The following is a 26973-nucleotide window of genomic DNA, read 5'->3' on the forward strand; positions in this document are numbered from 1 at the left end:
TGATAAGCGGGTTCTATAATATTTTCTAAACAAGACAATAAATTGCTGTCCGAGGTTACGTTCTCTTGAATAAGAAATTTTTACTTTGGAACGTAATTGTGCTTCCGTCAATATATAAATTTACATTGTAAAGATTTTGTTGGACATCTTCAAGTTTTTGTTTGTTTGTTTTCAGTTTGTTTTTAACCTAAATTTCTTGGATTGAAAATAAAATAATAAGTTTACGTTTTTACATTTTTATAAGGATCGATATTAATTCCTAGATGTGAAAAACGTGTATCTAAAAATTTCAAATTCTTAATATTCGTATTAAAAGGCATTTCTACAGTTTCATCAGGTCAGATATCCAGACAATTTTTCATTTCTTTCGACAAAGAGAAACAGTATTCGTTTGATTTTAGGAAAAGTTTGATCGAAACAATCGTTTTTTACCTCATCTGGCTCGAAAGGCCATGTGAGCTATTGTCATCACTTGGTGTCTGTCGTCGTCGTCGTTAACAAAATTTCAAAACTCTGAAACTACTTGCCAATTTGAACCAAACATGGCATGAATGTTCCTTAAGAACTGCATAGAACTGAACATGTTGCTTATCAAACTAGGGGAGCGATTCAGGACTTTTAGAGTCTCTAGTTTTTTTGTTGTTTTTTTGTTGTTTGTTTTTTTGTTTTTTTGTTTGTTGTTTTTTTGTTTGTATTTTTGTTTGTTTGTTTGTTTTTGTTTTCGTTTTTGTTTTGTGTTTCATATTTCTTTGCGATTAGTCTCCATGCTTTGGGAAAGCGGAAGGATACGCCTTTCTTCCGTCATTCTTCGTTTCATTAGTGAATTCCACATTGTGACAAGATAACTTTAGCTGTTAATCTTAGGGTAGTGAAATCCTGCGCAGATGGAAACCACCTTTGTTCGAAGTCATGTCAAGATATATTTTCCGAGTCAGGAGACTAAGTTTTCACTCAAATATTTCTCGTGTTTAATAAATTACTTAAATGAATATTCTTTCAGTCTTTTATTCTGTACGTGTAGGTGGTGGATTTAGTTACAACAATGGAATGGGTTTCACCACTAAAGGCAATGACAATGACGAGGCCAGTTTAAATTGTGCTAAAGATAAGGTCGGTGTTTGGTGGTACAAGGTATGCAGTTATGTAAACCTAAATGGAGTATATTCTTTGAAAACCCCTAAAACGCATTGGCATGGTTTGTGTTGGTAGCAATGGAAAGGAAACATGTATTCTATGAAAGCTACAGCCATGATGAATCGACGCCCAAGGAATTAAGCACTTCAAATAAAATTACGTTTCAACAGTTTTTCTAAGTCTGAGCTTTTTTAGTCTCATACATAAGCAGGTTTTATGGTGTACAGAAATCATACTTTCCGCCACAACTATTGTTATTATTATGAAAGCGCGATTTATATTACATTTATAGGTGTGCCAGCAAAGTTGGTGTTTGCGTACTTAACCATCAATCAGAATATATAAAATTGAATACTGACTTTTCTTTTCTCTCATTTCCTTTTATTTATTCATTCATTGAATCATTTACAAAATGCATTTATTTAAATTTATTTTTTGTTTTTGTTTGTGTTTTCGTTTTTTTGCTTTACTCGTTATGGGACAAAGTAGTTGTATTCATAGTGTTTCAGTTCTTGACTTTACAAACATATACATGTATTAGGCTAAATGCAATTGACTTCTTTCTTTCTTTTATAGAAATTCGTGTATACATCCATAAAGCGATGTATTTTGGTCCGTTGACAGAAATTGGAACCCAAGAACAAGGGGTAGCTAGAAAGTGGGAATTAGGGGGCGGCAGAAAGCATAAATGAAGGGGTCAGGGTCTTCAAATGAATTTATCTATCCTATTTTTATTCACATGGCTTCGAAAGCAGGCATTATAAGATAATGATCATGGTGTCCGTTCGTCCGTCTACACCTCTTTGTTACATTTTTCCGTGCGTCTTTTTAATCACAGCCTTTTGATATTATGACAGAAGCTTTTTTGTATGCCATATCGTGGGATTCTATTTTTGACTGAAATCAACATCAAATTCCTGTTAGACATTTTTTTATATTTAAACATATAGTACATGTATCTATGCTGAAGAGCTAGGCTATCTTCACGTAAGCTTTTCCCATTTTTTTTCTAGTTTATTTATGTAAGAAGGGAAGTTTGAAAACAGGGGTTTGAGAAAGTATAGGTAAGTCAAAGTAATCTTAAAAGTTGCAGGGATGGATCCAGAATTTCAGGTTAGGGTGCATAGATAGAATTAATACGAAGCGAAGCAAGATCATTTCTTTTTTTGGAGGAAGGGGTGGAATTTTGTGAAATATTGTGTAAAAAGTTTTGTCCCCTTTTTATTTTTTTAGGCCGGGGGCTACGCATGGTCCGCCACAGGGTTAGGAAGTAAAAACTTCTACTCCCTGTCATAAATATTCAGAATCGTCAATTGTCTATTGTCTTCCGCTTTTAAACTTGTAAAGTGGAACCTACCTGAATCAACACTTCTTGAAAAAAATATATATGTAATTCCCGGTAAATAAAACACGTGTATTAATTGAAGTCCCGGATGGCGTCTGATAAGAGGATGTAGATATCGGAAATGAATCATTATTTCCTGGCCATATCTAAAAACAGAAACAGGAGATATATTTTTTTCAAATACATGTATTTTAATCTTTTTGCGTTGTCACACCATTATTTTGTTATTTTACTTGCGACCAGAGTGTGAACAGTGTTGGTAACACGGATGTACTACATTATTGTAATGACCATTAATGTATTCCCAAATAAATGATAACTTCCGTGTTTAGAGACCTAGGCCTGAAAATATGCAATTGAGATGTTTGCCCTTTCAGAGAACTTCTAGACATTAAAGCCCGAGGTACAACAAATTGTTGTTTCAACTGACCTAAAGGAAATTAAATGGCAATTGTGACATACGTCGTATTTTGTACGAGTCAGTGTTACAAAGACGGTTTTAATGTATTATAAGTGTTAGCCCTTTTATTGCCTTTAAAAGAAAAGCAGAGGACGCTTACCCTACCGGTGCACCTGGTCCATGCTCCCAGTTTTTAGAGGAGTCCGAGTTGCTCATTTGCTTTTGTTACTAAGTATGTATGATTTGGGTTACTTTGTGTTCTTTGTTGTGTATGTCTGTTTTCCATGTCTGGTCTTTGTCCCTGGATTACATACTTTTAATTACCCACTATAACCCTGGTTCCCTTGATTACTCTTTAAAGTAAAACATGAAACTGTTGGAAATATATGACTGTAGCTTATGGTTATGCTTATGTATACTGAAAAAAATCAACAAAAATAAACTGACACAAAAAAATTACATAACAAAATGTTGAACTAATACCATGTCAGATATACACTTGTACACATTGACAAGATATGCTATATACGTGTATACTTATTGTATCTAACTTGTAATATGTTTCTTTTGCAGGGGAAATACTCATTCGATACTATCGGTTCTATAAAAGCAAGACCTAATCGTCGCATTTCCTAAATCCGGTTGATTTGTCTTTTCGTTCTATTCTTGCTTTGCTCAGCACAAAAATGTCTTAATAACGCTTGTCAAAAATATCCTGGAAAACTAATGCGAACATACTCCCTTGTCATTTAGTTATTCTTCACAACGCCACTATCTGCATACACACACGTTTTTTATAAAGCTGTTTTTTCCTTTGCTTGCAGCAAACGCTCAATTACAGATATAACTGGTTCAGTGGCGAACACAAGGAAAAAACAATTTCAGTGCAAAATAAGCAAAAGATAGTCTGGAAACCCCCTTTTTTTTTAAATAAAAATGTCTGGATGCCGCCCTCTTTAAAAAAAAACCAACAGGATTCGCCCCTGCTAAAAAATCTATACTGCTTACTTATCTCATATACAGTGATTTTAGGACTGTGAGCATTGGTACCTATCTTACATTTGAGTGCCGACGTACGAAATTCGAACAACTTTCGCGTTTCTCCGACTGCTTTTTTCTGTGTCCTTTTCTTTTCTTGGTTTATTTTGTTGTCTCTTGCTAGAAGATTCCCTTACATAGAACATACCATTTCTTATTGATTAATATTCAAAGAATAATAGACATTGATGAATTCTGTTTTAATTTTGTTGAGTCCAATTTGCTCAATAAGGCAATTATTTATACACAAGTTTATGTATTTCTTGCAGTTTTCTGTTTTACTTTGTGTTGTTCTGTTGTTTTGATTTTTTTGGTCATCATTCATTACTTTTTAAGGGGTTACACAGCCAAATGTGCCACATATGATAATCATATGGTGCTTGATTCATATGATAATCATATGGTAATCATATGACAATCATATGATATTGAACATATGGTAGACATATAATTATCATATGATTTTCATATGGTAATTTTGGCTTAAAAAACATATGACAATCATATGTTTGTGAAAAAAAAATGACTATCATATGATAATCATGCGATAATCATATGTATACCAAAACATAAGATTATCATATGGTGCTCAATTTATATGATAATCATATGATGCAAACCACACGATTCTCATGTGTGGCACATTTGCCTGCGTAAATGGAAGGAGTACCTTTAGCTCCTGTGTATAGATATCAATTTTTAATGCCAAATACCAACTAAATTAAACCCATTATTTTTCATATTTTAATTCATTTTCACATGCACTAATTCTTTACAATATTCTGGTCCTCTGTGCATCACATTTTTAATGGAAAAATTCACATATCCACACACTCATAAAAAACAATGCATTTCTACATTCCATACACACCTTGCTGTACAAAGTACAAAAAAAAATGAGAACTCCAGTTCAATCAAATCGTCACTTATTACATGAAAAAAAAATTAACGCTACAAAAATAATTTGCTCTGAGCAAATTCACAAAATTAAACTGATATGAAAGAAAACTGAAACTAAAGAACAATAAGTTTTGCTAAAAATATACAAGCTTGCTTAGTCTTATGGTAAACAAATGTATGTTTTATGTACAAAGCATACCATCATCACTTGTATATATAATTCCTAACTGTACAAAATTCAAATACTATAATAATATGTGATTCATAGAAGAAATATAAGGTGATCTTCTACATCATCACTTAGATGATTAATCTAATTCTTCAGAGACCTTCAAACTTCCTATTTCAATACATGTATAAAAAAAAAACAATCTGATACTAATTACCCCTACTTATTTCATGTTCTGTCATAAAAGGTCATTACTCATACCAACTATATTATGAAACATATTGCCTTCCACAAAAATGCTCTTTTATAAAAGGGTAATAACTCAGTGATTTTGAATGACAATGAGCTGGTACTTTCAAATAGCTAGATCTCTAGAACATACATGTGTATACATGTAATTAACCATGAAATACAGCGCCAATCAAACTCTAAGTTTTGAGGAATCAGATAAATTCTGAACACTGATGGTGAGATCATACTTTATACAATGCCCAAGTGTGTTATTGCCTTCAACTTAAAATAATCTTCTCCAATTCTCAGGAAGAAATAAAGACACATTTCTTTTAAACTATAAAGCCATTGTAAAAATTGTCAAGTATCCTGCCATTTCATATCATCCATTATTTCTGCAGTTTTCAATTTCAGAAATTTGCCTTCATTCAAATCTTACATCAAAATATTTATCTACTTTCAATAGTAGTTTGAACTTCAATGTAAATCAACTTGAACAAAAAAAACCCAAAAAACAAAATAGAAACACTTCTATCTGAAGAAGAATCTACACATTTTTAATTGTCATAATGAATTTTCTTTGTTCAATGTCAATCTAATTAAATTCAAATTAACATGCTTGTATTTCTTTCCTGTGAATGCAACAAAAAAAGGTTCAATTTTAAATTGGACTTGTGTCAAGTTTGAACACTATTAAAGAACTTAATCAATACAAATTCAAAAGGTTCTTTTCTTAATTCATTTAAATGTACCTGAATCTCTTTCAATCATTTATAAAGAATTTGTCTTTTAACTGTTAACAGTCAATGTCTCAATTTCAAGCTTTTCAATAATGAAATGGACTGGCTAACAACAGCCAAATTAATGATGAAGATATATGAACAAAAACTTATGGTGTTAAACTTAGCAATAAACAAGCAAATAGAGTCGAGCTCAGAAGTATGGAATGTCTAAAATATCATAAATACAAATATGGAAGTAATAATAATATACAAATGTCAATTGAAAATAGATTACAAGGCTTACAAAAAATGAATACCACTTCTTGTCCGTGTTGACTGTGTACATGTAAAATCTATTGATTAGATTACCTCCCCTAGCAAACATTCTACAATAATTCTAATTCAGGCACATTTAGTATAGTTAACACCCTACAAACTTTAACAATAAGGATTAATCAACATTAATTGATCTGTGTTGTCAAGACACAGAATTATAGACAGAAGAACAAAGTCGGATGATTCCAACACTATATACATTTGTACAAATGTATATACCTTCCAAAATCATGCACAGAGGCGGGTAATGAACAAATACACACAAAAAAAATTAGAAACAAAACCATATCAGAAATACAAGGCCTAAACAAAATACAGGGGCATGTACACATACAATTATCTACAGCTGTCTAGAAGAAAGAACAAATTTTTCAAAATTCACACTTCAGACTTTAAACTATGATAAATTTTAAAATTAACCACCTTAGAATGTTAATCAATAATCTAGTTACTTAATGAAAAAGTAAATATAACACTCAAGCTTCAATTGACCACATTTTCCCTTTATAGGGAGTTAATAACTTACTAATGTGTATTTACATGTAGGCACATGAGTTTCTAAATTATTGATACATGCATATAAATTGGGTCATAGTTATGTTCTGTTAGAATAATAAATAGATCCAGAAATTTGAATTATATTTTTTGTAATTTAAAAAGCTTAATTTTTAGTATTTAGTTTTTAAGTATGAACAACAAATTCATTTGTCAAAATTGCTAAGAAACAGTGTTCATGCATGTTTAACACAGTAGAAAATATACATACACAGTATTTTGAGATAAATTTTTTACAATCAAGGAATAATCTTATAAAATTTAGGAAGGTGAAAATGTTGAACACTTAATAATGATAGGAACACACTGACACCAATTAGATTTTCTAGACCAACTATGTTCATGTACATGTAAGATACATGTAGATGTAAAATAATGAATGTACAATTAGGTGGAATCTGTTTTTTTATGAATACAAAATGTTTAACCACAGAATTCAACAGTTCAAACTAAGAATCATGCAGTAAACGAAAAAATAAATGTTTTGGCAACTTTTTCAGGAAATTGAAAATTACCTATGATATAACATAAACAATAATATTACTCTAAGATTGGAAAGAATCAAATTTGTCAACTAAGTTCGTTAACTCTATAGAAAACTATTCCCTACCAATTTTTTGTTCACTGCAAAGCACTATATAACCAGTCAATGAGTCATTTCTCCACTTTCCTATCTTCAATCCTTACTTGGCTCTTAAATTACAAATGGAAGATACTGAATGCATTAACACTAAAATGGAGCATTAATTGATAGCCTGTCACATGATGGTGAAAAAAGGGGGATGGCAAAAGGTTCAAAATGGTTTAACTCCAAAATTTGCTGACAATTAATCTTAACCTGTATTTTACAGTACTTAAAAAACAAATGTGTAAAGTTTAAGAAAAATTCATTGATCCATTCTCAAGTTATCATCTTGAAACCTTCGGGGGATGTCTCAGGGACCTTGCAGATCATGTGGCTGAGAATAAAAAATAAAGTTTAACAAAAAATATAGACTTATCATCTGCATGATTCTTAGATGGATTAATAGAATGTTAATTACTTTAAATTTAAGAAAATAGGGGGTATGGTCCAACCAGAGCACAACTAGCGCATTTTTCAACAATCTAACAAGAAATAAATGATGAAGTGTACACTTCATTTACGTGTTTTACTGATTTATCTCCATCTTCCAGAGTCTTGCATTTACACTAAAGAACCTCATTCCTCCTCAAACATTCATAAGATAAACATGAAATTATTAGAACATAATTATGATTAGTTTCAAATTAGCATTTACTAAAATTATCAAACCAGTATTTATTTACTAGTCTATTAATCCACAATAATCAAATTGTACTTATCAATTTAAAAAATATGGCACTTGTTAACAATTGACAATCAATTTATTGTTATAAATGTAAGGTGAATAGAAACTACACACTGATACAGTTAAACTTGTCTGATCCTATAAAGGAAATTAGCTCTAAATCCCTCAGCAGAATTAGAGGGCCCTGAACCTGGAACCACCACTAGTTCATACTTGTAAACCCTCCAACATTAGGGAGACTCAACCAAAATCAATGAAAAATTTAGAATCTCCCACATAAAAATGCAAGATTTTGGTTAAAATGAAATTTTCTGTGAAAATACGAAGTAATGAATTTTTTACATGAAATATTTGCCTCTCCCACATGAACAGTTCCAAACGACCAACGATTAACAGGTATGCAAGTATGAACCCTTTCTTTACAGTAAATCATCTTTCAAAGAAAATTAATAGATTCAACAATGTGTGTGTCATCTGGCAAAGTTTTCTGATGTATACCATGTTAGAGGAGACTTGTTCTCCTGTATATGGATAGTAAAGGGGAGACCTGTTCTCCAGTTTAAGTATAGTAATACTGTAATAGTCATAAAACCCATAATTAAATACAACATTGCAAAAAGAAAAATAAAATTATATATAAATTATTTTTATGATTCAAATTGCTTATCAAAATATTTTTTATCAACTTCAAACTGAATTAAGTGTTTGCCTAGAATAAATCATTTGTTACCTCATGTTTCTCAAATTGACATAGCAAAGCTACAAATTCCCTATAATATACAAAAGTAGTATATAGAATAAAATTAAAATGGGCAAATTACTAAAAAATCACTATACATGTAGATGAAATTTCACATTTTTGAAGTACTCACAGCCTTTTAAAAAACAGGAAAGTAAAATACAAATTGAGCTTTTGTTTTAACACTTATTTATATATACATATACATGTATCTGTTTGTATAACAAACTTTACAAGACCATTAATCTTTCTTTACATATTGTACTTTTTGACCAGGATGATACCTATGAATGTGAGGTGCAACCTCATTCATTGACAAAGGAACCTGATTTGGACAATACGGACATTTCAATGGTCTTTGGTCCACAGGCATAGGTCCAGGGTGTTGAGCATAAGGACCCTGGTGTTGTTGATAAGGTGGGGGTGGCCGGTACGGCATCTGGTTGAACATCCCAGGTCTTGTATAAGCTCCAGGATTGAACCCCACAGTTTTTTGTGCTCCACTCTGAACTTGAGAAAATGGGGCTGATCCTCGTTGCGGAGCTCGCAACTGAGGTTGCAAATTAAATATTTGGAATGCATCTGGTGGAATATCGTCAACATCTTCATTATTGTCTTGTTGACTGTTTGGTGTAGAGTTCCTTGACAAATCTAATGGTGCTCTATCTGATACGGCACCATCACTGTGACCTGGGGATGTTGCAGCACGGCGGAAGTTCACTGACGGTACTTTGAGTACAGGTCTACCTTGTGGTGGTGGAGAGACAGCACTTGATAAAATTTGTCCTTGTGGATGAAGTCTCTGGACTTTTTCAGTCATAGAAAAGTTAGTACTCCTAATAGAAGCAGGAGAGGAAGACAGAACCATTGATGCCTGTGATGAATTCCCCTGGAATCTGATGAGGGGAGGAGGTCCCCTCATTAAAGGAGGGGGAGTTGTTACCTTTTTACCATCTTCAGGGTGATGTTGTATGGTGTGGGGAGAGTGAGATGAACTTTGCTGAGGAATATGAACAGGTCGGTAAGATTTCCTTGTAGATGCCTTATTAACTGGGGGATTTTGAGGTGGTGGTGGCGGTGGCGGTGGCGGTGGTGTTGGCCGAGGAGCAGTGTGTTGTGGTTGCTCTGGTAATGATGCTGGAACAGGTGCTGGCATTCTGATTGGTTGATTTGGTATCATGCCAGGGAAAACTGGCTGCATTGGCTGATGTACAGAATGAACAGGTATTGATTGAATTGTTTGTTGAACTTGCTGTATAGGTCTGTGCTGAAACACAGGAAATCTTTGGCGTATTTCTGGTGCTGTTTGAATTCCTTGTGGAGGTTGCCGAACTAAATTTGTTGCTGTAGACAAGGTAGGAGGTATTTGTTTTTGTAACTGTCCTTTATTTTGTGACGATTTATCCTTTGTCATGCACATTACACGGGTGAATAAATTTTCTTCTATGGCTAAAGAAAGAATTATATTGTCAGTATTTTTGTTATGAACAGTTTTTATGTGGTTATAGACAACCTCTTCTTCCTTGGCACGGAATCGTTTACAATCTGGACATACATAAACAAACACTTCATTATGTTCTTTTTCTAAATGTTCATAAATATACTCTAAAGATGGCATGTGTCTCTTACACTTTAAGCACTTGTAAATGTCTCTCTCTATCAAATATTTCCCATTCACTTTGGGCGTATCTCCGATAGGCACTTCAATTGTTCGTAAATGTTGCTTAGCATCACTGGACAAAGCAACCGGTGGACTTCGTGTATCAGGTGACGGATGAAATTGTTTGATATGCTTATGAATGTCTGGCTCGGTTGCTCCTTCATATTGTCGACAAAATGGACAGAGAAATAATCGAGGAATTTCTCTGTGACTACTCCTTAAATGTTCAACCATTTGTGACAACACTGGTGCATGAACGTTACATTTTTCACACTTGTAAGTTTGACATGTTTCCTTCATTTTCGTTGGATCAGCTTTACTAGCACCTGACGGCATGGGCAGAATAGGGCGTTTAGATTGTAAATGTTGCTGTACAGTCGTTGACGGAATCAGATTAGGAGGCCTTTGTATGACCTGCATCGGTAAAGCGATGTTGAAAGATACCGCAGGCAATGCTGGTTTGCTTACAGTTGGCGTCTCTCCCCACACATTTTTGGCGAAGTCACTTCCTCCTTGCAGACTACACACATCCACTATTTTAAGTCCCATGTCATTTCCTGCACTGTCATCAGCAAGCTGATTGGATTTTGGTTCAGAACTACAAATGGAAACAAAATTCAATTAAGTTCTTCTCCATCTAGGAATTAGGCAAAATGTGTATACGATGTGGCACATGAAGGAAAAAACGCAGATATTTTATTGCATTAACTGAGTATTTACACTTGATTACCTCCAGATTTAACCATCAAAGTGTATATAAAATTTGCCTTTTTAAGGTACTGATAGCTCAAATTTAGTTAAAATGCACTATGGCAAAATGGTGGGAAAATTTTGGTACTTTTTCATTATATAAGCAGTCAAAAAATACCGACGTCACAGATGCTCCAGGATAAATTTAAATAGCTTCTCAGTTGCTTTCTAGATTTACTGAATATATTTCAGGCAAAAAAGTTCAAATTGAGAAATATGATGTGCCACCCATTGCCTGATTCTTAGACATAATGGTACTTAAGTATCACAAGAACAAAAAATTTATGTATTTACAATCCTGAACATGCTTCCCCTTTTTCATCTCACTTTTTTAAACGTTTGTGGTACATGTAGTTGGTGAGAGCCTGAATTACTAGCTAAAAATACTAACCACCAAATTCAATAGTGTCCAACAACAATGTGGATCAGTGATCAGGTAGATGTTAAATTAACTATCATAACATTTGTTAACATAAATATCTTGAAGATTTTATAGTACTTGTGATAGCATGTAGTGCTAAAAAACGGCTAAGGTCAACAGGTTGAAATTCATAATACAAATGTCAAATTTGTCAAATAAAAGTAGATGCACATTGTTAAATATGTACATGAACTAAAACATTGTATAAAGTCTGAATTATATTGGTGCTATCCTTTTTGAATTTCAGATTTACAGAAAATATGTACTGTACACAATAGTGATGGATAAAGACTAAATTTAACATGCTTAAAATGTAGGAAAATACTGTCTACTTTTCCCATTGAAGAGATACATGTACATGTATGTTCATAAACACTGGACAAAGTTTGAATAATGTTGGTTCAATATTATTTGAGTTACAGATCACATTAAGTACAAATGTACATACTGTATAGATACCCCGGAGCATGACAGACAAACCAACAGATAGATGGATGGATAGATCTGAGCTGCTAACTGACCTGCTTTCACCACAGATAATGTAGACAATTTTTTTTTTTTAAATATACATGTATATATTTATACACAGTTAGATTTACATGTTGGAAAATCCATTTAAGAGTTTTCTGTTGAAATGGGATAAAGGTAAATTGTCAACCCTTATCTGACCAACTGGCAAACAGGGTACAAAATTAAAAAAAATAAACACAGATTTAGCATACATGTATCAACACTAAGTCTTCCCCTTCAAATTGAAATTTGAAGAATTTGGAACCTATATGTAATTCTTTTCAGGTTATGGCCCAACTTCAAATTTTCTGAGAGATCATTTCAATTAAATGTATAAAGGTAAATGAAAGTCTAGAAACCAAATGTTTAAATTATGTAAATGGCAAGAATAACTACAACATTGCCCCTAACATTATACAACCACAATTTTTGTTTCAGTCAAATAAAAAAAAAAAACCAAACCAATTACATGTCTGGATTTGTTTGAAGATCATATATTATCAGCACATAAATTTCTTTAATTTATGTGTTTTCACTGACATGGAAGAAGATAAATAACTATAGTGTAGGTTACAAATTGAAGTAAAGTATGTACACTGCTGAAAAATGAAACAATTCATTGTAAATTTTATCAAATTTCTCCATAATAGTACAGGTACATGTAGGTGTACAAAAAAACCCTGAAAAGTATGAATAATATTCATACTATTCTTTTTGAATAACAGATTTAACTAAGTACCCAAAAATATGGCAAAGTTAAACATGCTTAAAATTGTCAATTTTCTCTTTAATTTATCAATAAAATGATCAACAGGATGCAGCTTGAGACAACCACAAAGGTTAAATACTGAACAGGTGGGACAAGTATGGACGCATCAGTTCATTCAGACTTAATACAGTTCTGAATTCTATTTCGAATTAAATATTTGGCACAGGATATATAAGGACTTGGCAAGAATGGGAGAGGCTCCTTTTTTGCTGCTCACTCCCAAATGGTTCCATGCAGTCACAATCCCCAAAATCAATCCCAAACTTCCACCTAGGGGTATGGCACCTTGTAATACAATTTCAAAGAGATCTATTCAATCTTACTCAATTTATTATATGTACATTAGGAAAATGTTTGTGTCCAGCATTCAATTTGGTCACTCATTCCTAAAAATTATAGGCTTACTATGCTTACAGCAGAAAAGTAACAGTTCAAGTCAAAGCCTTCAAATCAATCCAAGCCATTCTATCAAGAATAACACATTCTAGTATAATTTCGAAGAGATTTTCAATTCACTTGTTCTCAATTTATTGTCCAGACATTATGAAATTTGCTTATTTGGCCCCTTTTCAGCCTCTTATTCCTGAAACAATTCATTTCATAACACCCAAAATAAATGCCTTAGTGGCATGGCACCTTGTGGTACAATTTCATAAAGGCCCATTCACAAACCATAGAAGTTTTTGTCCAAAAATCTCAATAATGCCTGCAAATACTGTTATTGACTTTTTGCACTCATAATTTTTTTAGGTATAGCACTTTGTTGTACATTATGTATATGTATCCAAAATAAAAATTATGAGTGCAAGAAGTCACAAACAATATTATCAGGCATATACCCTTACATTTACATACATGTACATGTATATCTGCATGTATACTCCAGTTATAATCTGGACATGAAATGTCCATGGGTATAAAGACAACAACACACAACATGATACCATTATATAACTGTGGATACCAATTTTTGTGGATTAGGGAAGAAATTCTTAAATTTGTGGCTTGAATGTTTTCAGTATGCAACATCAATGGAAATCTCCTTTTTGTTGGGAACCAAAATTTGTGGTTTGGCCTACCCATGAAATCCACGAAATTGGTACACCATGAACAATAGTACTTTCACAGTTATCAATGGACATCTTTATGTATATAAACTCTAGACAAAAGTTTAAATAATATGAAACATTTAATTGATTAACAATTTTTGAGTTAAAGATTTAACAGTAAAGGTAACTCTTTTAATGAAGTAAAGACAAACAGATAGAGTGAGAAATTCACCACTGGTGACACAGGTACTTGTACAATGTTATACATGTGTAAGTCTACACAGTCAAATCTGTCAACAAGTTTTGAATTCTCCACTCTCCACAGTGGAGATAAAATGAGTATATTAAATGGTTCTAGCAGTTACATTTTAGTAATTAACAGAAATAAATAATGAAAAGTAAAGAAATGGAGCAATTTTATCCCAGTTTTCACTTTTGCGGATTCACAGTGAAGAACGTGTGTGACTCCACTGTGAAGGGTGGAGAAATTAAAATTTTGGTTGATGGTTGTATACATGTACATGTATTTGACAAATCATTAAGCATGAATCACTCACCTGGTCAAAAATAGTCTTATATTAAAGCTTTCTTAAAAGCTGGACTCTAAACCTTACTATACTATTGTCACAAGAATCATTTAATCAATACAGAGCATCTTACATGTAGTTATACATCCGGCTTTCATTTTATAAAATGAATCTCTAATTGTCAATTTATTACTCTTCAAGGGCAATAACTCCAACACTGAGCAACAGATCTTTATGAAAATTTCTGCATAGGTTGGTCTCACCGTGCCAATCAATTCACCTTCCTTTAGAAAGTTAGGATAAACACTTTGGTTTTCAAGTAATTTCAACAAGTGGTCAATTTTTAATACTGGTGGCCATGTTTACAACAGATGAAAAATTGTAATAAATATCCTAACAAAGTTGTCTAAGAGAAGATTTAAAAAAAAAAAACCCACATCATGACCCATAACTCAATTCATTTGTCAACAGATCTGTCTGAAAATTACAGCATAGGTTAATCCCATCATGCTGAACAATCAACCCCCCCTAACAGATTTTAGCTAAACCCAACTGTTTTTGAGTAATTCGCAAAATTCTGCAATTAGACCCTATGGTCTATTTTAAGTAACGGTCGCCATGTTTTTCGCAAATTTAAAAATCTCCACACATAGATTGTTAAACATGTTCTACATAACATTCATGCAAAGTTTTGTTTAAATCCATCCTGTAGTTTTACAGGAGAAGAAGTTGAAACTGAAAAATTCGGGAATAAAATCCATTTCAGGAGCCGTAACTCATTCATTCGTTAACAGATCTTTCTAAAAATTTTAACATTGGTCCATTCAATCATGCTGAAGAGTTTTATCCAAACCAGATTTTAGCTAAACCCAACTGTTTTTGAGTTACTTGCATAATTTTGCAATTTGATCTTTATGGTCTATTTTTAGTAACAGCCCCCATGTTTTTTGCCAGATCAAAAATGCCCCACACAAGGATTGTTAGAAATACCATTTGTAAGGAACATTCAAACAATGTTTGGTTACAATCTATTGAGTAGTTTCGGAGAAGAAGATGTTTGAAAATGTTTACAGACGACGACGACGACGACGACGGACACATAGTGATGGCAATAGCTCACATGGCCTATTGGTCAGGAGAACTAATAAATGTACTGTATGTAAGAACATTGAATACTGCATCAATAAATTAAAATACATGAACAAGTACACTAATTCATTAATGGCAGGCACATGGAAATTCTACGGAACAAAAGGATCTGGTTAGATGATGTACATGTACGTTGTAACTTAGCTCCATGTACAAAATGTTCATGTATGCTAACATTTTCTCTTTACTTTAATTTTTTTTATTGATAATATATAAAGAAAGTACAGTATAGCTCGCAGCATAGTTTGATAAATACCTGATATACCTCATACCTGACATCCAATGCCAGGTATTTATTGCTTATTGGCACTAAACAAGGTACCCATCCCCCAGCATCACCAGTATCCAATATACAACAGGAAATGACTTATTAACTGAACAGGTACAATGTACATGTACCGACTGGTAGTTTTACCTCTACAGTTAATTATCACACATAGGTGGCACACCTCAGTATTTTAGAATTAGTATATAAGTAGAATAAATTAAAAATAGGTCTTTTTAATAAAATTTGGGGTTTGAAATTTTTAAGTATGTGTAATTGAAATTTCAAAAATATTTAGTTCTAGGGAATTTGTAAAAAATATATATTGTATCATGTTGGAATACCAAAATGCATGCACTTGTATTCATTTAAGATGACCATGCACACTTTTTATGGAGGTATCAATACAACCATCATTCAGCTAATATAAACCTGCTTTGGTCCTGCAGGAGCAAGCTACATTGTATCTTAATGAAATCCTATATGAAGCAAACCCTATATTTAAACATGGTAAATAATCCAGAAACCCATCTTAAACTACATGTAACCCTGATAAAGACTGTTGAACCTTAACTCTGCATAACCCATAAACCTGCCATAACAAAACCTTGCATCACCTATAAACCTTCCATAACAAAACCTTGCATAACCCATAAATCTGCCATAACAAAACCCTACATAACCCATAAACCTGCCTTAACAAAACCGTGCATAACCCATAAACCTGCATTAACAAAACCCTGCATAACCCATAAACCTGCCATAACAAAACCTTGCATAACCCATAAACCTGCATTAACAAAACCCTGCATAACCCATAAACCTGCATTAACAAAACCCTGCATAACCCATAAACCTGCCATAACAAAACCTTGCATAACCCATAAATCTGCCATAACGAAACCCTGCATAACCCATAAATCTGCCATAACAAAACCCAACATAACCCATAAACCTGCCTTAACAAAACCGTTCATAACCCATAAACCTGCATTAACAAAACCCTGCATAACCCATAAACCTGCATTAACAAAACCCTGCATAACCCATAAACCTGCCATAACAAAACCTTGCATAACCCATAAATCTGCATTAACAAAACCCTGCATAACCCATAAACTTGCCATAACAAAACCTTGCATAACCCATAAACCTGCCATAACAAAACCCTGCATAACCCATAAACCTGCATTAACAAAACCCTGCATAACCCATAAACCTGCATTAACAAAACCCTGCATAACCCATAAACCTGCCATAACAAAACCTTGCATAACCCATAAATCTGCCATAACGAAACCCTGCATAACCCATAAACCTGCCATAACAAAACCCTGCATAACCCATAAATCTGCCATAACAAAACCTTGCATAACCCATATACCTGCATTAACAAAACCCTGCATAACCCATAAACCTGCATTAACAAAACCCTGCATAACCCATAAACCTGCCATAACAAAACCTTGCATAACCCATAAATCTGCCATAACGAAACCCTGCATAACCCATAAATCTGCCATAACAAAACCCAACATAACCCATAAACCTGCCTTAACAAAACCGTTCATAACCCATAAACCTGCATTAACAAAACCCTGCATAACCCATAAACCTGCATTAACAAAACCCTGCATAACCCATAAACCTGCCATAACAAAACCTTGCATAACCCATAAATCTGCATTAACAAAACCCTGCATAACCCATAAACCTGCCATAACAAAACCTTGCATAACCCATAAACCTGCCATAACAAAACCCTGCATAACCCATAAACCTGCATTAACAAAACCCTGCATAACCCATAAACCTGCATTAACAAAACCCTGCATAACCCATAAACCTGCCATAACAAAACCTTGCATAACCCATAAATCTGCCATAACGAAACCCTGCATAACCCATAAACCTGCCATAACAAAACCCTGCATAACCCATAAATCTGCCATAACAAAACCTTGCATAACCCATATACCTGCATTAACAAAACCCTGCATAACCCATAAACCTGCATTAACAAAACCCTGCATAACCCATAAACCTGCCATAACAAAACCTTGCATAACCCATAAATCTGCCATAACGAAACCCTGCATAACCCATAAACCTGCCATAACAAAACCCTGCATAACCCATTAACCTGCATTAACAAAACCCTGCATAACCCATAAACCTGTGATTACAAAATCTTGCATAACCCATAAACCTGCATTGACAAAAGCCTGCATAACCCATAAACCTGCCATAACAAAACCTTGCATAACCCATAAACCTGCCATAACAAAACCCTGCATAACCCATAAACCTGTCATAACAAAACCTTGCATAACCCATAAACCTGCCATAACAAAAGCCTGCATAACTCATAAACCTGCCATAACAAAACCCTGCATAACCCATAAACCTGCCTTAACAAAATCTAGCATAACCCATAAACCTGCCTTAACAAAACCCTCCTTAAACCAGTTAAAAACCACCCCTGCATAACCCATAAACCTGCCTTCGCCAAACCCTGCTAAAACCCAGAAGCACGTCTTAATCACATCCCGATTAAAAGTCTAACCCAATCTTAAATAACCTGTAGACCTGTCTTAACCAAATTCTTGAATAAGTTTTACAGAAATCTGTCTTAACCATTGGCCAAAATAAAAAAAGATATCCTACAGTACACCCAGAGAGGGAGGATTCTCTTACTTTTATTCCGGTGTTCAGTGGATCACAGAGTTTTACAGAGTCCAGTCCCAAAATCCTCCAAGTAGTTTCTCCCATCTGGATGTATTTCATTGTTTTTTGGGAGTATTTCAGAGTCACTCCAAGTATTTTATTACTTTGTGTATTGTAATCATGTTCACCTGACAGGTAAGACAGGATGTAGGTGGTACTTCAAAAGAATAATCAGGGCAATAAAAAAACTCCCTGGGAGAATTTATTGACTATTGGAGAAAGTATGCTAAGATCACTCCAGAATTTTTATGGCATTTTGGGGAATTTCCTGGAGTCACTCCGAAAAGTGACACCAAAATGGGAGTTTGAGAATCTATACTCCCTGGGTGTATTGTAGATACTCATTCCCTCCTGATCAAATTTTTTCACCCTCTCTCAAATTTTTTTTTTCATTTTTCCCAATTTAGGTAATTTTTTTCTCAATTGACAGCATATTTCACTTAAATTGATAAAAAAAAAAATTAAAAAATTAAATTTGCCAGCCCGCCACCCCTAATTTTGAAAAATGTTGAAAGACAATCTAAGAATTTTAATAAACCAGTTTACCAAAACCTAAAATCTTTCTTTAAAAACCGGGAATAAACATTTAACTGGTCTCTTACCAAATCCTCAATAAGCGTTAAAAACTGTCTTAAGAACACTCGAATACAAAAAAAAAAAGCCTGAACAAAACCACAAAATCAACCCATCTACTCAGAAACCATTATTAACCAATTAAAGTGTATATTGTATGACATCCAGTTAACAGTGGATGATTTTTTTTTTAATTTACACCTACATGTACAATGCATTTTGAACCATTGTAGACCAAACATTAACCCCTGTCTTAAATGAATAAAACTTTCATTCCAAAAGGGAATCTGTTTCACAAGTATTGCAAGTTAATTCTTACTTCAGTTCTCAACTTTATATGGCAACTCACTTATCTATGCAGGGTTTTCCCTAATTTTTGCTGAAACTGGCCAAAAACACCTATGATCACGTCAAAACTTAATAATATTGAATACAGTTGTATAGAAATCAAAGTGCTGTTAGCACTGGAGGTTTTTGATTCTTGTGAAACTTGTAGCCTGAACAAAATTTCAAAGAATACATGATGTAATCAAAAACTGTGATATTTTATTTAGAACTGTTTTCCCTAATATATATAACTGAATGTCAATCAATACTCCAGATTTCTGAAGTATAAACTAATCAATACTGAAAGAGAATCCAATTTCAGATACATAAATACAAATTTTGTTAAATTTCATCTTTTTTCTAAATTTTTAAACCTGTCCATTAGTTAGTTTGCATTTACATTCAGTAACTAAATTAACAGTGTATATATCCTACACTGTAATTAAACTTCAACTTAACCAAATTCACCTTAAAAAATAATTTCCTTCATGAACATAAAATTTTGAAAAATCAGAGACTTTCATCAATTTGAATTTTCCTGCCAATCTTACTTAGTTAAAATCACCGCTATTCACTTCCTGTAACATGTTTATTAATTGGTAAAATAAAAATTATAGAATGGAGATTTTTACAGATTAATGTATTAAATGGAACACGCTCAACAAATTTATTACATCTTGACACTTTACAGCGAGAATTAAATTCCCGAGTGAAAATTTATTACTAAATACAATGTATCTTTCATGGCAAAAAGGAGTCCCAAAAAACTTCAGTTGATTTGAAGACTAGATCTTAATTTTAATTGCAAAAATATTGGAATATTATTGAGCTCAATAATTGCCAGAAACATATTTAATGGTTATAAAAAGGCATTGAATGATATTAAAAGAATTACATTTGGACTATATTTTTGTGTAGTGTTCAGAAATAGTAGGGAAGTTCCACTGATGAACCGACGACGGGGTATTTTGATCCTGAAGGACCAAAAACCCAAAACCCATTTTGAACAAGCCAAAAGTGTGCTTGAACCATGCAATTTGGACTCAAGTCGCTTCTTATGGAAAACCCTGTCTATATGTTTGCTATATAGCACTTGACCTACATTATCAAACTACATATACATTTGTACATTTACATGATAATAAGAACTAAAAGTACATACATACAAGTATGCAGTACTTCCACCACAAAGAGTTGTATGACAAGTCCTCGGTTTAAATAATTACAAACTTACATGTATGTTGAAATGCTGAGTTCAACACCCAAAAGTTGAGGTCCAGTAGTTCTGTGCCTACATAATTTGAGAGAGGACTACCTTAAAATTTCTAATGATAGTCCTTTGCTCTACCTACATGTAGTTATATCTCAAAACTGTATTAAACCTTTAATAAGGGGAAAATAATTTTGATGACTACCTATTTTATGTACCAAATCATCCTGTAGGCTACCTAGGGAGACAAGTTAGTGCCACACCCTGAAATGGTAAATTATAGCAAGATGTATTGCAGAAATATCCCAATTACCTGCTGTCATCAGTTTTACTTTTTCCATTACCAGTCGACGATGCCTGGGCATACATCTGGGCTAGCTGCTCTATTCCATCAGGCTCTGACCTTTGACCCTCACTGTTGGTAGCAGGTCTTGCCGCCGAATGAACCAATTCTTCATCAGTTTCAACAGTTGTGCTGTCCGCCTCAGCACTTGTTTTTTCTGGCACTGGCTTTGAAGATTTGTCGTGATTCTTTTTACCGGAAAATAAATCACTCATTCTATCGAATATATTTCCTTTGTCTCCATTGCTAGGTTTTTCAATTGTCTTTTTAACATCGTAAAAGTCAGGAAGACTCTTATATGCAACAGGTTGATCAGGATGTTCATTTGAGAAATGTCGAGCGATACCTTCTCCATAGCGATTTACAGGTTTGTTACACACAGAACAAATGTACTGAATTAGTTCTCTATGATTCTCCTCAACATGTTTACTGATCTCTTGAACATTACTTGATGAGCATTCACAATAACTACAACAATAGCAAGCTGTATTAGAGTCATTCATATTTTTAGGCAACCGAAGACTGATGATCACAGATTCTGAAGAGTTTTGAAAGTCTGCTATATCTGCCTGTATAACATTTGAACCATCTGACCGTGGAACATTGTTTATTTCTTCATAATATTGAGTTTCATTGACTATTTCACCAGGAACAATTTTCGGTTCCTTTTCAGGGTGAGTTTTCTTTGCATGATTAAATGCAGAGTTTTTGGAAGAAAATGCTTCATCACAATAGCTACATTTGAATGGAATATCCAAATGCATGTAGACGTGGCTCTCGATGATAGCTTTCCTCTGAGACTTAAAGTCACAGTTTCCATAACTGCATTTGTATCTAAAAGCATTTTCGGTGTTAGAATTATTCTCATTAATTGAAGAGCCAGGCCTTAATGGGGCAACAAGCTGGTTTTCTATACCGGAACCAAGTGTTTCAAACTCAAATTGTTGTTTCGGTAAAATTGGTCTATATGACTGCATTTGTTTACGGGCTTTATTACGGGGAACAGTCCACTTGTGGCCCTTGAAACGTTTCCTCCTAATTTGTTCTTTCTGTCTTATTTTAAGTCGAAGAGGTGGAACAGTGAATGACTGTGCAGCCCCATCTGTAGGTTCAGGACTAGAGACTATTTCTGCAGTCATTTTAGATGGATAATTGTATGATCTGGCTTGTTTTCTAGCTTTAGCTGGTCTTTTAGGTGGTGATGGTACAGAGTTATCAGTAGTAGTGTTCTGAGAATTATTAGCATTTTCCTGTGTAGAAACTGACTCCTTATTAGCTTCCTCTTGCACTTTATTGATAGATGTAGTTTCAGTATCTGTCGAAAATTCGTCATCAGTTACTGAGAGATCCCCATCTATTCCTGGGGTTTTCTCTGAGCTATCGTTCATTTTCAGATACTTGACAAAGTCAATCATAACAACAGAGCAGGGTTTACAAACATCAAATACATCTTGCTGCATATCCTCTAATTTCTCCGGTGATAACTGAACATGCTGAAGAGGATGTTCTTGTTGTTTCGGAGGCGAAAAATTTTCACTTGAGTGCTTTGGTGGTGAAAGCTGCTCAATTTTTTCACGTAATAGTTTATTTTGGAACATTTTTCGCTGCTTTTCCTCACGTCTTATTGCCCTCTTATTCTGCTCTAATAAATACTGTTTATCTTCCAAACTATGTTTCATGGCAAGTATTTCTAAAGGTGACCGTGATGCCTTTTTCCTGAGTTGGAAAACTCTCTTAGTCTCAGTTTTACTATCTGGCGATAATGAGTTTTTAGAATCTTGCGATTCTGAGTCTGATTTACTATCAATGTCTGAATCTCTCTTTTTCTTTTTCTTCACAGTGGCATCAGCAAATGGAATGCTAGAAATTTCTATTGATTGATTGCTTGAAAATGTCTCACTACTGACCTCATTATATCCTACACTATTCGAATTATCTATTTCTGTGCTAGGTGTGTTAGATTTAGCAGTCCTTTTAGTAACATCTTGTTGAACTTCAGTTGTAAAAATGACTCTTTCATCCATATCATCTTTATTTGAAAAATCACCTGATGCAAGGCTAGACACAACAGGTGACTGAGGTGCACATATTTCATTTTTCTTGATAACATCATTTGTTTTGTCAAAAGTGTCTTCCTTTATTTGAGCCTGTTTTTCAATCACAGAATTAGAATTTGCTCTCTTATTAATTAGGTTATTTGTCTGCTCCCCCTGGGTATTTAAGTTATTGGTCTGTTTAAATGTACTTTCATTCAATACTTTAACATTCAGCTCAACAGGTTTATTGACATAATTTGTTTCCGGTTTATAATTCATATCCAGCTCCGTTATATTTTTATCATTTTCATTGTCATTCTCGCCACAAATTTGCACCAACATTTCCTCTAGAATTTCATTAATGATTTTATTTGAGTCGATCTGCTCATTTTTATTTGTTAAAGGACTATCATCACCATCTGCAATAATGTCTTCTTGTGTGGGTGACAGCTGGTTATCAAGAATATCCTTATTTTTTATAGATGGTTCAGGATCGGAAAGTTTATTTCCATCACAAGTTTCAACCTGAGACATAGTACTGCTTTTCAAATCATTGCAACTTTCCAATTTACAATTTTCAGCTACTGCTTCAGTTTTTTGTAACTTGTCATCTTCTGACTTTTCTTCTTTCTTTTTCAGGTCATTTAATTTCATTGCTTCATTTTCAATCTGTAGAGAAGCATGAGCTGGTTCCTTGTTAATAATTCCACTGTCAGTAGGTTTTTCTTCAGATTTCTCAAATTCAATGTTTGGGGCTTTTATGTCACCCACGAGTGGAGAATCTTTAACAGATTGACTCTCTCCATGCTTTATAACTTCAACAACTGGTGATTTTGGTGAGGCAGCAACAACTTGCTGTAAAGATTTCAGAATTGTCTCTTGTGAAATTATTATTCCATCATGAGCTTTTTCTAAAGCATCAGACTCTTGAACTTTTCCTAGGCTTTGTTTATCATGTTCATTAACTATTTCTGAACTTGGTTCTACATGTTCGTTCATGTGATTGAGTGTTTCCACTTTCACCATTTTCAGGTCAGATGTGGCTTTTGAATGCTTTTGAAGGAGATCCTCCTTAATGCTTTCATCATGAACAATCTGTACAGATATGATTTCTTCCTGACCACTAGATACAAATGAATCATTATATTTTTCATGGGAATTAACTTTGTCAGATTTTATTTCCACTTCATTTACGTCTGACTTTTTTAGCTTAACAAACTTAATTCCACCTGGCCCAATTATAGTCAATCTACCAGTTGTATTTCTACGATGTATTGGACGTTTATTGTCAAATAAATAAATGTCAATTTTTTGTTTTTCCAGTATATGTTTTGGCTTTCTTCCTCTTTTATGAGGTTGAACATTTTTTACATCAAACACTTTTTGATTTTCATAATCACTATCTTCATTCCCAGTTGCTACATCAGTGCATTCTGAGTCTGTCATGTCTGTCACATCAGCCCAACTATTATCAAATGAACAGACTGTGGATGAGTCATCTTCTTTTTCACGCATTTGTTTACGTAAGGAGAATTCATCCAGTAGGTCAAATTCGCCACTTAAAGTTCGTTTTCTTTTCTTTACAGGGGGTAAACCATTGGGTTCTTTGATGTTACGAGTTTTCATACTGTCTTGACTTCGCAAAGGTTTTGATGGCCCTAATTTGATTCCATACTGATTGAAAAGTTTACGTTTCTTCATTTTCGAAGAAGCACTACTTAGATTGGAGTCAATGCTTTCATTTTCAGAGTCAACAATATTGTCACCATACTGAAGATTTCCTGACACTAAAGCTTGCCTTGCATGTTCAGTTAGAAGGTTTTTCGTTAATGCCTGGCGATTTAAAGATGCCCACCTTGAACCTCGTCCTCTATGACCCAAAGCTCTACCTCTGGGTTTTCTAATAATGGTTGAGCCTACAGGTATAGTGTTAAGTGGAGTATCATTGGACCTTGAATCCACGTTGATATTTTTCCAAGGACGTCTCCCTCTCTTCACTTTCATTTTGCGTCCTCGCTTAGGCGAGCTTACCATTGTAATCCCTTGCTTTGAATCAATTGAATCATTACTTATCATAGAAGACACTGAATGAGTCAGGTCCATATGACTTGTTACTAAAACATCCTTGGCACGACCCCCTCTAAAGTTGCCTCTACCTCTACCTCTCTTTCGTTCACTATTAATTTGTTCCTTTAGCATTTTTAGTTTGTCTTGATTGATACTTATGCCTGATTGTCTATCCATTTCTTTGTCAGATACTGTAAGTGAATGCTGATCACGGATTGGTCTGATTTGTCCTCGTCCACGTCCCCTCCCTCGACCACGACCACGTCCACCCCTTATAGCTTGGCCTTTCTCAATATGACGTTTCAGAATTTCAAGTCTCTTTATTCTAATATCCTTAGACAAGTATTTTCTTTTCTTTATTTGTGTGTAAGTTTCTGAAGAACTATCCCCTTCAACACTTTCATTAAGATTGTTTGAGTTTGTTGACAAAGAGTTAATAATACTACTGTCAGAAATGCCTTTATTGTCAACAAAGTCTTGTTTTATCAATTTAGGTCTTCCAGGCTTTTTCTTCAGCACTACTGTTTCACCATCAATAGGTTTTTTATGAATAGTGTCAGTTTTGTCATTGTTTTCTTTGACCTCTGCACTCTGAAGTTTTTTGCCAACACGATTTGCCTGTTTGATGCCAGACTTATTGAATTTCCATTTGACTGGAGCTCCTGACTTGTCTTTGCTTAAGTTATTTAGCATAGCAACAATCTTCTTGTGGCTTTTGGATGTCTTGGTCTTGCTCCTGGTGATTAATTTGGTGGCTAATTTTGAGGCCTTCTGAAAAGAAAAAGAAAGTGTGTTTTAGTATTCAGTTGTTACTTGGTCATTACTACAGTAAAACTTGCCTACACAGAACCTAGAATAAACTGAAAACTTGTCTAAACAGAACCAAGAATGAACTGAAAACTTGCCTAAACAGACCCTACATTAAACTGAACACTTACCTAAAAAGAACCCAGAATAAACTGAGAACTAGTCTAAACAGAACCCAGAATAAACTGAGAACTAGTCTAAACAGAACCCAGAATAAACTGAAAACTTGCCTAAACAGAACTCCGAAAAAAACTGAAAACTTGTCTAAACAGAACCCTGAATAAACAGGCTTGATTTGGCCAGGTTTCACTGTACATTTACATCTTGTTTTGTATGAATTGCACTCCTGTTATTTGTTATATTTGCTCAATATAATGGATTGAGTGGTTGCCTTAACAGGCCTAAATTAAAATTATGTATGTTTGCCACTTCCAAACTTATCCAGAAAAAAGGCACTACTCAAAACATTTATTTTCTTGCCTTTCAAAATCATTTTGTTTTTCCATCTTCCAACAAATTTTTAACATCAATACTTAATATTTTACACCCATACATGTATATGGGGTTCTGTCTGTTCTGAAACCTAAAATTAAATATATTTCTGAACCTACATGAATCCACTTAAAGTGAACATTATAAATTGTAAAAACTAAGCAAACAAATATTTTAATTTAGGCTAGTAGGGTTTGATTTTAAAATATTGTGAACCTTGTCGATAAAAACTCAACTAGTCCAAATTGAAATTTAGATTGTGCTTAGGTCGATGCATGTCGGAAAACACATAAAATTTGGTTGCACATCAGGCAAGTGTAATTAACATGTAACATGTGAATTCTGCTTGACTAAATGGTATTTTTACTTTCCCTGGTCAATATGACAACCTTTAACATTAGGCTGACAATAA

General features: G+C 33.9%; 1 protein-coding gene across 7 annotated transcripts in view; it reads right to left on the reverse strand.

Moving 5' to 3' along the window:
* Nucleotides 1-4647: 4647 nt before the first annotated feature.
* LOC148607566 (uncharacterized) overlaps nt 4648-26973 on the reverse strand; it is a 47042-nt gene continuing 24716 nt past the window's right edge. For all 7 annotated transcript variants that reach the window (XM_088547075.1, XM_088547076.1, XM_088547073.1 and 4 more), the window contains 2 exons: nt 21130-26033; nt 4648-11137 (listed from right to left, as the gene is read on the reverse strand). In XM_088547075.1, the coding sequence (XP_088403201.1) occupies nt 9121-11137; nt 21130-25955 (6843 nt within the window). In that variant the 5' untranslated portion in view covers nt 25956-26033 and the 3' untranslated portion in view covers nt 4648-9120. The remainder of the gene's footprint in view (nt 11138-21129; nt 26034-26973) is intronic.

The sequence above is a fragment of the Perna viridis genome, chromosome 9, assembly GCF_037379345.1.
Source record: "Perna viridis isolate PV_CMFRI_1.1 ecotype Kerala chromosome 9, ASM3737934v1, whole genome shotgun sequence".
Lineage (NCBI taxonomy): Eukaryota > Metazoa > Mollusca > Bivalvia > Mytilida > Mytilidae > Perna > Perna viridis.